General features: G+C 39.7%; 1 protein-coding gene across 1 annotated transcript; it reads right to left on the bottom strand.

The window, feature by feature from the left end:
• Positions 1-210: 210 nt before the first annotated feature.
• On the bottom strand, positions 211-13,658 carry LOC141810452 (ras-related protein Rap-1b). The gene is made up of 8 exons (XM_074698027.1): positions 13,558-13,658; positions 8,478-8,547; positions 5,993-6,061; positions 5,313-5,369; positions 5,069-5,209; positions 4,108-4,251; positions 3,587-3,682; positions 211-3,414 (listed from the first exon to the last, which is right to left on the bottom strand). Exons 2-7 carry the CDS (start codon positions 8,532-8,534, stop codon positions 3,593-3,595), a joined length of 558 nt encoding a protein of 185 aa, XP_074554128.1. The 5' UTR covers positions 8,535-8,547; positions 13,558-13,658; the 3' UTR covers positions 211-3,414; positions 3,587-3,592.
• Positions 13,659-14,418: the final 760 nt, after the last annotated feature.

Here is a 14,418-nt window from a genome sequence, read left to right as displayed (position 1 = left end):
TGAACCTTGTACTGTATTTGTTAAAATGTTAGGACATCAATCCATCCATCCATCTATCTATCTATCTATCTATCTATCTATCTATCTATCTATCTAAGTATTTGAATAAATGCACGCTGCAGGTTGCTGTTACAAAATTGCACCACTTTATTCATTTAAGGCTTTTTAGTTTTTACTTTACATTTGGCTTCACCCCCCCGCCCACCCCCATTTCCCACCTCCCGCTGCTGCTGTGGGTTTCTGTTCAGGATGAAATCAGTTCAGACCGTCTTTAATACCAGTTTAAAACTTTCAACTCACTGAGCTGTGATAATCCAGCAAAGCAATAACAGATCTTCAACCTGGTACTTCTTGTCTGAACTGGTTTCTTTTTACATTTCACTGGTCATTCATGCCATACAGAGAAAAAGAAGCAGGTTTATCTCAGTAATGCAAAATTCATTTCTTCTCCTTGGATGAGTTATTTTAGTTTGCATTTGGCTGTGGTTGCAGTCATCACTCCAGCACAGGTAGGTCCAGGATATTTAAAGCCCAGCTAGCACAAAGACAGGATAAAGCAGATGGAAACAGCTAGCTTAGCCATATCAAAAGTGAAAAATATGCCCACAATTTACGGTATATGTTAAGCTTCAATCAAAGTGCTTGTCTGATTGTCTGACAGCTTTGAAACCACTTCATTTTGACATATCTTTTAAAGCACACTGAGACCTCCAGATCCTTAGTAAAGCTTCAAGAAAATGGCTTTTGGTCTGAAATGATGATTGCTGCCACAGCCTCAGTTACTTTGGATGTGAGAAAGGTCTGACTGCAGCCGTGACTGGGCGTTCAGAAAAACAGACTTAATACTTTTTTAATTTTTTTATGACTATGTAAATATTTCCAAACTACTACAAAATACATATAATAGCTGCAAAAATATTTTTAATTATCTATCAATCTCTATTATATACCAATTATGAATACTTTGTTGAGGAACTCGTGTTGTAGAGCATTTATTAATGCAAACATCAACTGCAGTTCCTTAAAAAGCCACAAGAGACTGTCTCAAAAGTGAGTCATTTCTCATTAACTCTGATTTTTACAGTTTTAACAAACATGTTTACAGCCTAGTAAAAAAACTTTTGGTCACTTTAGCACTTTTCTATCTCCATAATACCTGTAGGGGGGTAATGACTTGTCAGTTTTGATTGTAATGAGGCTAATTGTTGGGGAGGGAAATCACTTCTAATCTTGCATCAGTTTTATTTTGTGTTGTCTGCTTTCAAATGATGAATTGTCTGAGTGCTGCCCCTTGTGGCAGGATAAAAAAATCATAACAAAAGTAGTAGTTTTCCACATGGGGCAGTACTGAACCTATTTTAACCATCCTAGAAGAAGTCTATTTAGAAAAATGTTCAATACTTATTATTTTGGTGCCAGCCTTCAAAAGCTATCCTGTTGTTAGCATGCTAATAAGTTTAATGCTATATGCTAACAAGAATGCCTCCGCTGTGGCTGCAAACAGACCTTTCTCTTGTAAGCTTCTGATCGGCATGCAAACTGTCACAGCACCTCCTGGAGGTCAGACTGAGAACTGACAGAAACATCAACATGCTACATGACTGAACGTACTAAAGGAGAACCAGAATACTGAAAGCAGTACCACACCGTACTGCAGTACTCCCCCCATAGTACAACACTGTGCACAGCAGTACTCACAGAGGTCACTGGTCCAACATACCGACTCTCACGTCTCTAACAGAAGACAGATATTCAAAGGCTCTCTGTGGCTGCTGCTTTATAGACCACGCCCCCAAATAAAAAGGGGCGTGCCTTGTGATAAAAGCCCAACCTCTTCAGATCAGTCTCAACCTCAGTTATGCTACCTTGAAAAAAAAAAGGATTCTTGTTGAACTTTTTGTTTCTTAACTGATAAAAAAATACAAAAACTCTTCCATAACATCATGTTAACACTTTAACATGTTAGCCTGTAGCTAACTCAACCCAGTGTATGCTTAAGTGTTAGCAGGACATATTACAAGGATAAAGAGGACCCCCAAACTTTTTGGTCAACTCAAGTCCTCTTTCTTTGATAGTTGGTTTATGCCCATCAGACAAAGGAAACATTCACCAAGTGGATTTGACTGATATATCCATGTCCCCCGCGCAGGTGTGTTGTGTTAATAACATTAAAATTCAGATAATAATGCGGTTAATAATACAGAAGCAACACCTGCTGGCTGCTCTGCTCAGGAAATATAACACAACCCTCTCTGGCCCCAAATGAACATCACATCAACTGGCCTGCTTCACTCTTGTAATGCAGCTCACTTACACACACACAAACACACACTCACACACACACTTACACAAAGGGTACTGACCAGTGTGAGTCTGCTGTCTAAAGGCAACATGTCCGCTCTGAGCAACAGGTTAAGAGACAGCTCATTATGCTACAATGCTAACAAGTTAGCACGCAGCTACTGTCACTCACAGGTTTGGGCCCAATGCACCTAATATGATGAGTTAGCAATTAGCCAATGAGCTAGCCTAAAATGTAAAAAATATATTTTCACTTAAACAACCGTTATGCTCTACTGTTGGTTATTTAAAACTAGCCTCTAGCATACATGTAATGCTTACAGTTAGTCACTTAGCCTAGCATGTCAGCTAGTTAGCAACAAGTTCACATTTACCTGCTTGAATTTTCAAAAAATATCACAACTTGAAGGAATATTTTTCTGAATGCTGTATTTTTGCTCTGGTAGCTGCAGCTAGCTTGAGTTAGCTACTAGCATGTTGAGCCGACTCACAACCTGTTGCAACCCCCAATCTCCCAGATCCCGCCCATCCCCTCCCCTAAAAGTTAAAAAAAACAAACAATAAATGACTTTTATAATTTTTCACACAGAATCATAATAATAACCACTGTAAGAAGAATCACTGTTTGAATCCACAGGTTCTACCGGACCGCACCGGCGCACAGGGCAGACCGTGAGCGGGCGGCTCGGGACAGCTGACGAAAACAAGAAAAGGCAAAAAGAAGACAGGAAAGAAACATTTAAAAGTAAAAAAGCAAGAAGCCACTCCCCTACGCAAAATCGCCCAACAGAGAGCATTGTGGGAAGTGTAGTTTAAACCTGGGCAGTTGTTTGGACAGCCCCCATTCCTGCCCCAGCAGAATTGATATCTTCATCATTATCATCATCATCATCGCCACTGCAGTCTTTTGGATGTTTGGTTTTTAATGTTTCCAAGGCAACCGTCTCTGTCAGACAGTGTGGTGAAGGGAACGGGGATAGGGGGGTTGTGGTCGTCACGGGGGTCAGAGGTCAGAGGTGGCTGATGTTGATGATGACATGGTTGTGTTAAAGGGGCGTGGCCAGCTGGAAGATGTGGTGTGATCGGTTGTTTGTTGGTCAGGTGAGGAGGAAACTGGGAAGAGAGAAAAGTGAAGTGAAAACAAATTAACTGCCTACCAAAAGGCATTGTGGGAATTGTAGTTTTTGATTTAGCTAGCTATTTCCTCAGCTTTAACTGTTATGGATTGCAAGTTTAATCACATTGTGAGTTTGTCCTAAATTACTCATGTAAAGTGAAGATGTACCTGGCATTAGAGAAGCTGACAGGTTGACTTTTTGTTGCGACCTTTTCCTGGAACTGGGCTCTTCCTGTTGATCTGTCGCACAAGGTCGTAGAAGATCTGCACACAGACACAAAAAATAAATACGAAAATATTAGCGCAGTCATAAATCTGCATGTTTAGATAGATTTCGATCATTTTTAAGCTTTGTAGTATCTTTAATTCTAAAGCTATCTCAGATTGGTGTTTGCACCCATGGTTTAAGCTTCTAAAATTGCGAATTCACCCTTTAAAAGAGACTAAACAAGTTTAATATCACAATTCAAGCAATTATCTTGATGATCTCACTGAAATCTCTGTGACTTTTTGATCACGCTGGTCGGAGGAGTCTCATTCTGGTATAATCCAACACACCTTTACGTCCGATTTGAGACTTCCATGTCCATGTTTAGTATTGACATCCACTTATTTAACTTGGCATTTGTTTTTTCAAAATAAATTTGTGCGCAAAACACTTCTTTAAAGTTTATTAGCTTAGTTGTCACCTCATTCACGTTGATCTTGCTCTTGGCGGAGGTCTCCAGGAAGGCGCAGGAGTTCCACTGACGGGCAAGGCCGATACCCGACTCTTTGGCCACGACACGCTCCACCTCCAGGTCGCACTTATTTCCAACCAGGATCATTGGAACCTGAAGGCAACATTTCAAAAACACCAAACAGTCATCCATCAGAATATAAACATTTCACAGCTATTACAACTTATCAAACAACCCCCTGAAAGAAAGCAAAGTGTTTGTTTTGGTCCCAGTTTATGACAGTCAAACTGCAGTACCTCCATTTGACCAGCATGTGTCACTGTTTACATCAAATCAAACTTCCTGAATCAAGAAACCATTTACAGAGCCTGAGTGACTGGAAAGAATCATCTCCCGCAATACTACTTAGACTTTAGTGCTTGAATGATTAATTAAAGAGACGGTTGAAAGACAATTGATCGGTAACACTTGGTTCATGAATAATTAAAGTCATAAATAAAGAAGGGTGGTGAATATTCTCTGGTTGCAGCTTGATGTTTAGGGATTTAATTAAAAAGGACTATAAATCTAAGCTTTATGGATGGTGTTGTGAGGTAATCTTGATTTAAAGCTGTCAAAGAATTAAAGGAATAAATATGCTTATATTTTTAGCTTTGTATGTGTGATCTTCGGTCGTATATTTTATGGATTTAAGAGGTTGGAAGAAGCTCTTAATGCATGGCCTAAATACATTGAGTGTGAAGTGCTGCTCTTGGTGTCATTTTACATGATTTATCACTTCAAGCTGTCTAATCCTGCAGCCCACACTATGTTATAAGACTCTTAACCAGCAGGGGGGGCTAGAGGGCCAAACCTTGTTGTTATTAAAGATTTTTACTCAAGAGTAAAAATAAAAGTTGCATCAAGGCTGGAACAGAGGTGATATTTAAAATATTTCTTTTGTATTTTTGTGTTTGTGCATGCTCCGTACGTCATCCGTGTCCTTCACTCTCAAGATCTGCTCTCTGAGGTCCTGCAGGTCGTTGAAGGTGGACTGAGCCGTGATGGAATAAACCAGAGCGAAACCCTGACCGTTCTTCATGTACAGGTCCCTCATCGCTGTGAACTGCTCCTAAACACACACAAACACACACACACACACAGGTTAAACACACACACAGGAAGACAGAGAGAGACAGACCCGCACAGACAGGCGGAGACGGGACTGATCTTACTGTTCCTGCTGTGTCCAGGATCTCCAACATACACTGCTGTCCATCCACCTCCACTTGCTGAAAGAAACAAAACATGAATTTTATCATTTTTGCAAATTTTCTAAAATTTCCTTAAAGCTCTGTTGTTCAAAAACAGCCTGCAAATATCACTTTTAATCATTTTAACATGAATCCTTTCATCGCTCTGTAAAACACGCCATTTACTTGATAATTCTGGAAATATTTTTAATAAACATGACTTTTTTCTCCCCAGATTTTGCAATTCAGCATAAAATTACAACCCTTAAGTCAGGATTTTGACTTATTATATAATATTTTAATATAACAAATTCAATTCTTGTATTACAATAACATTTTTATGCATCTTTCTCAGCCAAGATTTCCTCCTAAAAGAGATTTTTTAACCCTATGGGAATAATTCTGGTAGAATAAAGCTTCAATCTAAATAAATTACCTAAAACTCTGAATCTTTTTCCTTTTTCTCGCTGGTTATCTTCTAAATTCCCTCTTTCTTCCCCTCCTCCACCTTCTCTTTCCTCATCCTCAACCTACATCCTCTTTCCTACTCCTTCACATTATGTGCTACAAACGTTAGCATTAGCATCTGGAACAGGGACGCCTGTCTCACTCCACTCTCACACACACAGACAGGCTCTTGCAAGGAGAGACAGCTGTCTTACCTTCCTGTAGGAGTCCTCTATCGTGGGGTCGTACTTCTCCACAAAGATTCCCTGAACAAACTGGACAGTCTGCAGAGAGACAGACAGGGAGAGAGAGACAGGAAGAGGGATAAATAGAAGTAGGCCAGTAGTGTTAATGGAGCTCTGTTCTGTTCTCTATTGGAAGTCATTAGAATGGAATTAATGTGACACACTGACACATCTCCATTATATCATCTGGAGTAAAGCACTTCATTGTGGTGAGACTTGCACCACTGTGTCCGTGAGTGTGTGTGTGTGCGTGTGTCAATGCCACACAGAAGTATTGATACGGAGAATAAAGTGTCATCAGTCTCGTCTTTCTGAGTAAATTTTCAAATCTTCTTCTGTTATCTTGTAAAGGTTTGAAAATGTAAATAAATCTTAAACACCAAAGTGTCAACAAAATCAGCTCCATTAATTTAATATTGATATATTCTGTAATAAAAAGGCAACACTGAAAAGTGAAAAATCAGTTAGAAACTGAAAACAGAAAAACAATAATGAAGTGCTTTTCTCACTAATATGATTTCAGACTTATCCAAACTAATGGAAAGTAGGGACACATATGTGCCTGATTCTGTAAGTTATAGTTCATTTAAAGGCAGAGTAAAATAACATTACGTATGATATGTTTAGATACCATACAGCAAACAATGATACGAGCCAATGCAATACAATACATTCAGCATTATACCACATGACAAACTGTGATATGATATATGATGGAAAACAACTTGTCACAATACAACATGATGTGATACATTATGATATAATATAAAATGATATGGTACAATACGATACGGAACGGTACGATACGATACGATACAATACGATACAGTACAGTACTATACAGTACTATATGGTACGGTATGGTATGGTACGGTACGGTACATTATTGTGCCGTATCGTATCGCAAAATGTGATGCAATCCAATATGATGTGATACAACACATAATCTTATCACATGAATAGTTATGATATGATAAACAATAGGATATGAATTGTCAGGATATGAAAATGATATGATAGGTTTTGAAGTATACTACATGACAAACTTTAAAATTATATATGATGGGATACACTTGTCACATTACAACATGATGTGATACATTATGATATAATATAAAATGTTATGATACAATATGATATGATACGATACGATACGGTACGGTACTAAACAGTACGGTACGGTACGGTACGGTACGGTACGGTACGGTACGGTAGGGTACGTTACGATACGATACGTTACGATACGATACGATACGATACGATACGATACGATACGATACGATATTTCAGGCTATGATATGATATGATTTCAATAATTGTGATATGATACAATATGGGACGGTACATTACAGTGCTGTACCGTATCGCAAAATGTGATGCAATCCATTATGAAGTGATTCAACATGAAATCTTATCACATGAATAGTTGTGATATGATAAACAACAGGATATGACTTGTCATGATATAAAATGATACAATAAGTTATGATTAGATAACTAGCCATACGATAGGGTATGATAAGTCACAATACGGTACAATAGGTACACTAGGGTTTGATAGGGTATGACAGGGTAGGGTATGTCACGATAGGGTTATGATAGGGTATTATAGCCTACAATGCAATATAATAAAATAAAATAAAAATACAGTAAAATACAATAATAAGATAAATTGTGATATAATACAATATGGCACGGTACATTACAATGTACCGTACCATACCACAAATTGTGATGCAATACAATTCTATCAGGTGCAATAAGATCTGATACGGTGCAATACAATATATTGCGAAAGGATTCTTTAGCATATGTTTTGATACAATATGTAGCAATACAACAAAAATGCCATACCATTAAACAGAATATGACAGGAAAAAAATGATACGACACATTACAAACTAAACAATCCCATCTCATAACAAATCCCCAAGAAAATATGTTTTTTTGACTAGAGTCATATTTACCTGCCTTTGTAGTGCCACTAAAATCACTATGACATCAATAAACATTTACCAACATCTGTAAAATATATTTTCTTTCACCTTTTTTTTTTCATCAAAATGACACGTATAACTTATGTTTCTTTTTAGCTTTTCTTAAAGCTTCCTGTTATTTGTTCATTCTCTTATCTACAAAACACCTCAAAATAAAGTCAATTCAACTTCATCTGCTGAAGCATCTGCCTCCTGGAGTTTTAATCAAGCAAACAGGAGGGTGTAAAGGAGTTGTTGGGGACTATTTTCAGTGGCGAATGAATCGATGTTTGATTCTCTGGTGAGTGTTTGGGGCCGCAGGGGTGTGTGTGTGATGTCATTTAGTGCAACAGTGGGGCTCTTCTTCGTTTATTTCACAGAGTTTGGAAAACAACAGAGCTCCAGAGCAAACAAGAAGAAAAACTGAGGCTGTGACAGCGACAGAGGAACCAGTGAAGTGGATTATTCAGTGAACTTACCAGAGCTGACTTGCCGACTCCTCCTGATCCTAAAACAACCAGTTTGTATTCACGCATCCTGACTGTGTGTCTGCGGGCCGAGCAAGAGAGACAGAGAGAGAGGTTACAATAAAGATAACCACTCACGGAGCAGCATCACATTAAGCCCCGCCCCCTGCTTTGACGCACCTGGAACTGTTAAACTATCAATTACACACAGACACACACACACACAAACAGATCCTCTTACTGGGAGGAGATAAATCATTACCCAGCATGCATCTGGAAGCATTTTGAAAACTGATCAGTCACATGATCTCACAGCTGGTGGTGATGTCACAACTGTGGAATCCTTCCTGCTTATTGTGTGTGTGATTGTGTCAATATATCTGTGTAAGTGTGTGTTTGTGTGTGTGTCTGTGTGTGCATACCAGTCATGTCTCCCCATCACTGCGGCAACAAGAAACAACACGGTGGAGACAACATGCATCCACACACACTCATCAGTGTTAATAAGGGTCTGCCAAGGTTACCATGGTGATGAGATAAGTGTGTGTTGATGTGTGTGGTTAAGCAGGTGGTGTGTGGAGCAAACATTAGCATATATCATTAACTAGCATTTCACTGTGTTATTTTAGCCGCAAACCCCGAGCTGGTGTCGAGTTAGGACGCAACAAACACCAAAACAGAAGCATGACACAAACACCAAACATTTACAGCAAGTTTAAAAAAAGTTCAAACCATTTATTTTTTCCTTAGAAATTAACAATGGCTTTGAATTAACATCAAAACAACTGATCCTAGGAATCTAGAACATGCATAAGATTCTACCAGAGACTCTTAACATGCAATGAAAACCTTGGCACACACGCTTCATGTTCTGTAACTACAATGTAACACCCTGGTAAACACCTTGAGCAACCTAGAACTACACTGTAACACTCTAGAACTACAATGTGACACTCTAGCAGACATTCTGAGCATTCCAGAAGACTGTAACACCTTAAAACATGCGCTGAATATTTTACAACTACACCCTTAATATACTTTCACAACAGTAGCCACGTTTACATGGACTCAAATATTCCACTTGCATTCGGTTTATTTGCTCAAACGGAAAGAATTTAACCTTTGTATACACCTCATTCTGAAAGAAAAGTGACAATCCGAATGGACATTTAATCAGTTTCACAGGGGTGGAATATTCCTTTCCCCAAACCGATTGAGGTATCATGTATCCACTCAAACGGAAAGTTGTCAGGGTCCTTTCTTTCAGCGCATGCTCAGATATGACGTAAGACGCAACTAGAGACGTTCCTCAACTTTAAAAATGGCGGCGAGCCGTCAGGCACTGGACTGTTGCGGAAAGTTTGTTTTTGATCCAAACTTTGAAAGAAATGAACATAATTTCAAGACTGGACAGAAGAAAAACTCGCAATACGGAATATTGCAACACCATGATAAACAAACTGTCGTCCTCCAGCTTTAATAAATCTCGTGATGTTTACGTTTTTCTGCGCATGCCCCATTGACTATTCTGTTTGATTATAGCGGCGCATGTAGACCAGAGATTGGAATATTCCTTTCCATGTATACTATTGTTTTTGGAAAAGTCATTCGGAAAGATTCCATTCGGAAAGACACAAAACTCATCATGTAACCGTGGCTGGTGCTACTCCTTACTGAAAACCATACATATTCTAGAGCTACAAAAATGCACATTGGCAAACATCTTTAGCACTCTGGAACTACATGATAACACACTGACAGACACCAAGATTATTCTAGAATCAAACCTTAGCAGACTATTTAAGTGTTCTAGAACTACATACTTGTCCGTGGCCACCCTGAACATTCTAGAACTACAATCAAACTACCGAAAAAGACACATTAAGCTTTCTAGAACAACAATCTAGAACTACAAAGTTTTACCCCGTCACACATCTCTCATATTCTGGAATAACAATTAAAAACTTCAATTCATACTTTTGTGGACACCCTTAACATTCTAGAAGTACAATGTAATACCCTAAAAGATTAGTCAGGCATTCTGGAACTACAACAAAACACACTGGCAGAGAACCAAACAATTCAAGACCTCCAATGCAGCATTCTAAAAGGCATCCTGAACATCTAGATCCGCCTAGAATAGTCTATAATATCAAGGTAACACTCTAGTAGACGTGTTCAATGTTCAAGAGGACATAGGTGAACATTAAAAAATTACAACGTAACACCCAAGCAGACACCTTAATGATTCTAGAACGATATTCTTCCACCTCGCAGAAAACCTGAACATTCCAGAACAACATTTTTACACTAAAGATGACTGTTAACAATTCCCGAACTACAAAACCACCCCTCATCTGACATCCATATCACTCCAGAAATATAATGTAACACTGGCAGACACTTTGAACATTCTAGATCTGTAATGTAAACACTCTAGATCAGGCGTCTCAAACTCATGCCATGGAGGGCCAAGAGGCTACAGGTTTTCTTTCCAACCAGAAACTCCACTAGCTGATTTCACTAATTACCCCACCTTCAAGCAGAAGGCAGGGACTAATCAGTGAATTCAGCTGGTGGAGTTTCTGGTTGGAAAGAAAACCTGTAGCCTCTTGGCCCTCCATGGCATGAGTTTGAGACGCCTGCTCTAGATCAACAGGCAACAGAGCAACATTCGAGAGCTGCAACACATCACAGCAGACACCCTGATCACTCTTGACCATCAACATAACACTTCAGTAGATACCTCGATTTTTCTTGACCAATTATGTTACACTCTAGAAAATGCCTACAGCATTCTAGACACTCTGGAAACACAACATTTTACAAGTCATCCCCAATGTTGTAAAACCACAATGTAAGTTTGTTCTTAACATTCTAGATATGCAATCTTACGCTACACTAGAAACCTTGAGCATTCTAGAAGACCCAATTCCAGCAGCCACCTCCGCTGTTTTAGAGCTAAAAACCAGCAGAGTAATGTTAATACTTATACATATGGAAGTAAAGAGAAATTTGATTAAATTATTGTTAGAGGTAAGTGCACCTCCTAAGAGACATAAGCGTTTATAATCTGATCATCCTTGTCCCACTACAACCCTGTCCCTGAAGAGGAACCGCAGACCTGGAGAAAAAACATGAAGGAAGGAGTTTGTGCTTTCCAATAGTGAGTGAACGCATCACAAGTTTTAGATTTCATTGCCTGGAGGCCTGAAGAGGAACGCCTCATGACTCTCACTTTAGCTTGATGCAACAAGTCAGGACGAGTTCAGAGATTCAAGGAAGTCGGTAAGACAAGAAGAAGAAGAAGCAGCAGACAAGGCCAGCGGAGGGTGAACGTATCTGCAACATGAGCTGAGAAATGCTCTTACATTGTTCTCAGTGTGATTTATATTTAGTCTTGCTTTCAGCCTTTATTTTGGCCTCTCCTAGCCTTACACCTGAGAGGGCCTGCACCTCAGTTTCCTTCTTTGTGATACAGTTAAATCTTCATTAAACTCAACTAATCTTCACTCTAAACACAAAAATCTGCACTAGTTCCTTTCTGGCCACCTGGGAGTGGCAGAGACCAATAACCTCTGACATATTATCACTTTGTAGAGCAGTCGTTGCTGTCATGTTTGCAAAAATAACTTATACAAGCCCACCAGTGGAGTCAAGTATATGAATAGTTTTTGCTCCTTTTTCATCTCCTCCACTTTTCAATAGCAACAATGAAAACAAACGATTTCAGACAAACATATTTGCACAAATTACTTTGTTCCAGCCTTGCTTGTGTAATGATGTGCAGCTTATCTTGGTCATAATTGATGAGAAACTGAATATTTGATGTCAGTTTTTTGATACTTCATGCAGGTATAATAACTTTGATAAAACTTGCAAACAAAGTATCACTTCTTTGGGGGGTATCTTAAGTGAAGATTGAATGAATATTTTTATTCAAACTTCACATAATTATAGGCCGACTCAAATAAAAGACCAGGCCTCTACTTGACAAACCAGGTATTAACTGATCCCCAACTTGAAACCTCAAAATCTATTACGGTCATGTATTTTTAGGACAAAAAAAAGCAAAAACCAAAATTTTGACTGGTGCAATAAAAATATATAAATAAAAAAAATTATTCAGAGTTGATAAGGGTTAAGCTCTGTGTCTTGATTTCATTTGACACAAACAAAACAAGAAATATGTCTCCCAGAAAATGAATTTGCTGTTTTCAGGCCCTCAGGATAATGAAGATTACCCGCACAACGTCAGTACCCAGATGATGGATCACCTCAGCTCACAAACCCTGTGTTTAACCCAATTTATGACACATACTGTGCAGTTCTGCCTTTTCCAACTGGCACTGAATGCAGCACGATGTTAATCTACTAAAGTAAAGTTGGTGGAGGAGAAAGATGGACACACAAACACAGAGATCCCTGAGTCAACCAGAACTAGGTGGGGCCTGTCAATACTCAGTGTGTGTGTGTGTGTGTGTGTAAGTGTGTGTTGCTGACAGTACAACAGCAGAGGAATAAAACCAATCCTTGTCTATACTCTTCAGTCAGACAGACAGGTAGTGAGATAGAGAGACAGGCAGGGAGAGCCAGACAGGTTCCTCCAAACTCCCCAACTCCGCAGTCTGTACTAAGTTACTTCCTTTCTTATTTCTCCGACAGAGCAGCGGGAGTTCCGCAGCTCTGTAGCCGCCTCTGAACGCCCCTCACCCGGCTAGCTCAGGCAGGAGGCCCCGCTGCCTGGAAGACTGGAGACAAACAGAGCTGGAAGACGCAGACCCGGGATAAACGGATGGACAGACACTCTACCACTCTGTTGTTACCCGGATGTCTCTCTCTGTGTGTAATATAAACAGTATTATCACTAATGGAGCCCCTATCTGTCCGTCTGTCTGTCTGTCCGCCGGTCGCTTCCGCAAACCCAGCCCAGCTCGGCTCGACTCGGCACCGGCCTGTCCCCTCCCCGTCCGCCCCTATCAGGATCGAACCTGGGCGAAGCTAAGTTCACATGATGCAGGGATTAAAAACAGACAGAAAAAGGGAAAAAGGGATGAAAAGAGAGAAAAGAGAGAAAGGAAGCGGTACTCACAATCATCCACCCGTCCGCTCCGCTGCTCTCTCTTTCCCACTCTCTGTGGATGTCGCTCTACCAGAGCCGCTCCCTCCTGCTGCCGCTGCGCGTTGACGTCAAGTCGGAAAGGAGCACGCAAAGCGTTTCCTGTCTGTCCTTTCAAAATAAGATCCCGCGTCATTTAGAAAGAAACTTAAAAAATGTTGGCATTATGTGACGGATTTGGTTAAACAAAAAAACACATTTTCAATTATTTCTAAATTAAAATATTATTGCATTATTTATTGTATTATAAAATCTTTGTACAGTACAGCAGCCCTGAGCAGACTCTAATACATTATATTTACTGATTCTTTAATCATTAAAGGATAAGCTGGGTTTTATACAGCTTTTACATTGTTTATAGAATGAAGTAGAACAAAATACCCACCCAGAAGGCTTTCCTGATCCAAGCAGTGATTCGGGAGATATTTAGATCCAAAATTGTGCAGCGGACGTCCGTATAATGGGATCAATTGGGGCATAGACAGCGCCGCTCCTAAAACTGCATTAATCGTCCAAAAACTCGTGTTTTTCAATAACATTCCATCATGGTCCGCTCCGGGTTAGTCCTCTGCTGCAGTCTGTGTCACTGTGGTAGTGCTGTGTGGCTGTAATGACCTCTAAACTGACGAAGACTTTGTTTACGATTGCCCCTCAAAGAAAGGAGTCAGCTCTCCAGAGAACTGCGCATGCGCAATTTGCCCCTCTGCGCATGCGCAGTACTCTGAAGTGACACAGACTGCAGCAGAGGACTAACCCGGAGCGGACCATGATGGAATATTGGTGAAAAACATGAGTTTTTGGATGATTAATGCAGTTTGGGTGAGTATTTTGTTC

Source organism: Halichoeres trimaculatus, unplaced genomic scaffold (genome assembly GCF_033239565.1).
Source record: "Halichoeres trimaculatus isolate MK-OKI-2021-1 unplaced genomic scaffold, fHalTri1.1 fHalTri1_scaffold_21, whole genome shotgun sequence".
NCBI lineage: Eukaryota > Metazoa > Chordata > Actinopteri > Labriformes > Labridae > Halichoeres > Halichoeres trimaculatus.
Note: the sequence above shows the minus strand (reverse complement) of the source record. Positions and strands in the feature narration are given on the sequence as shown.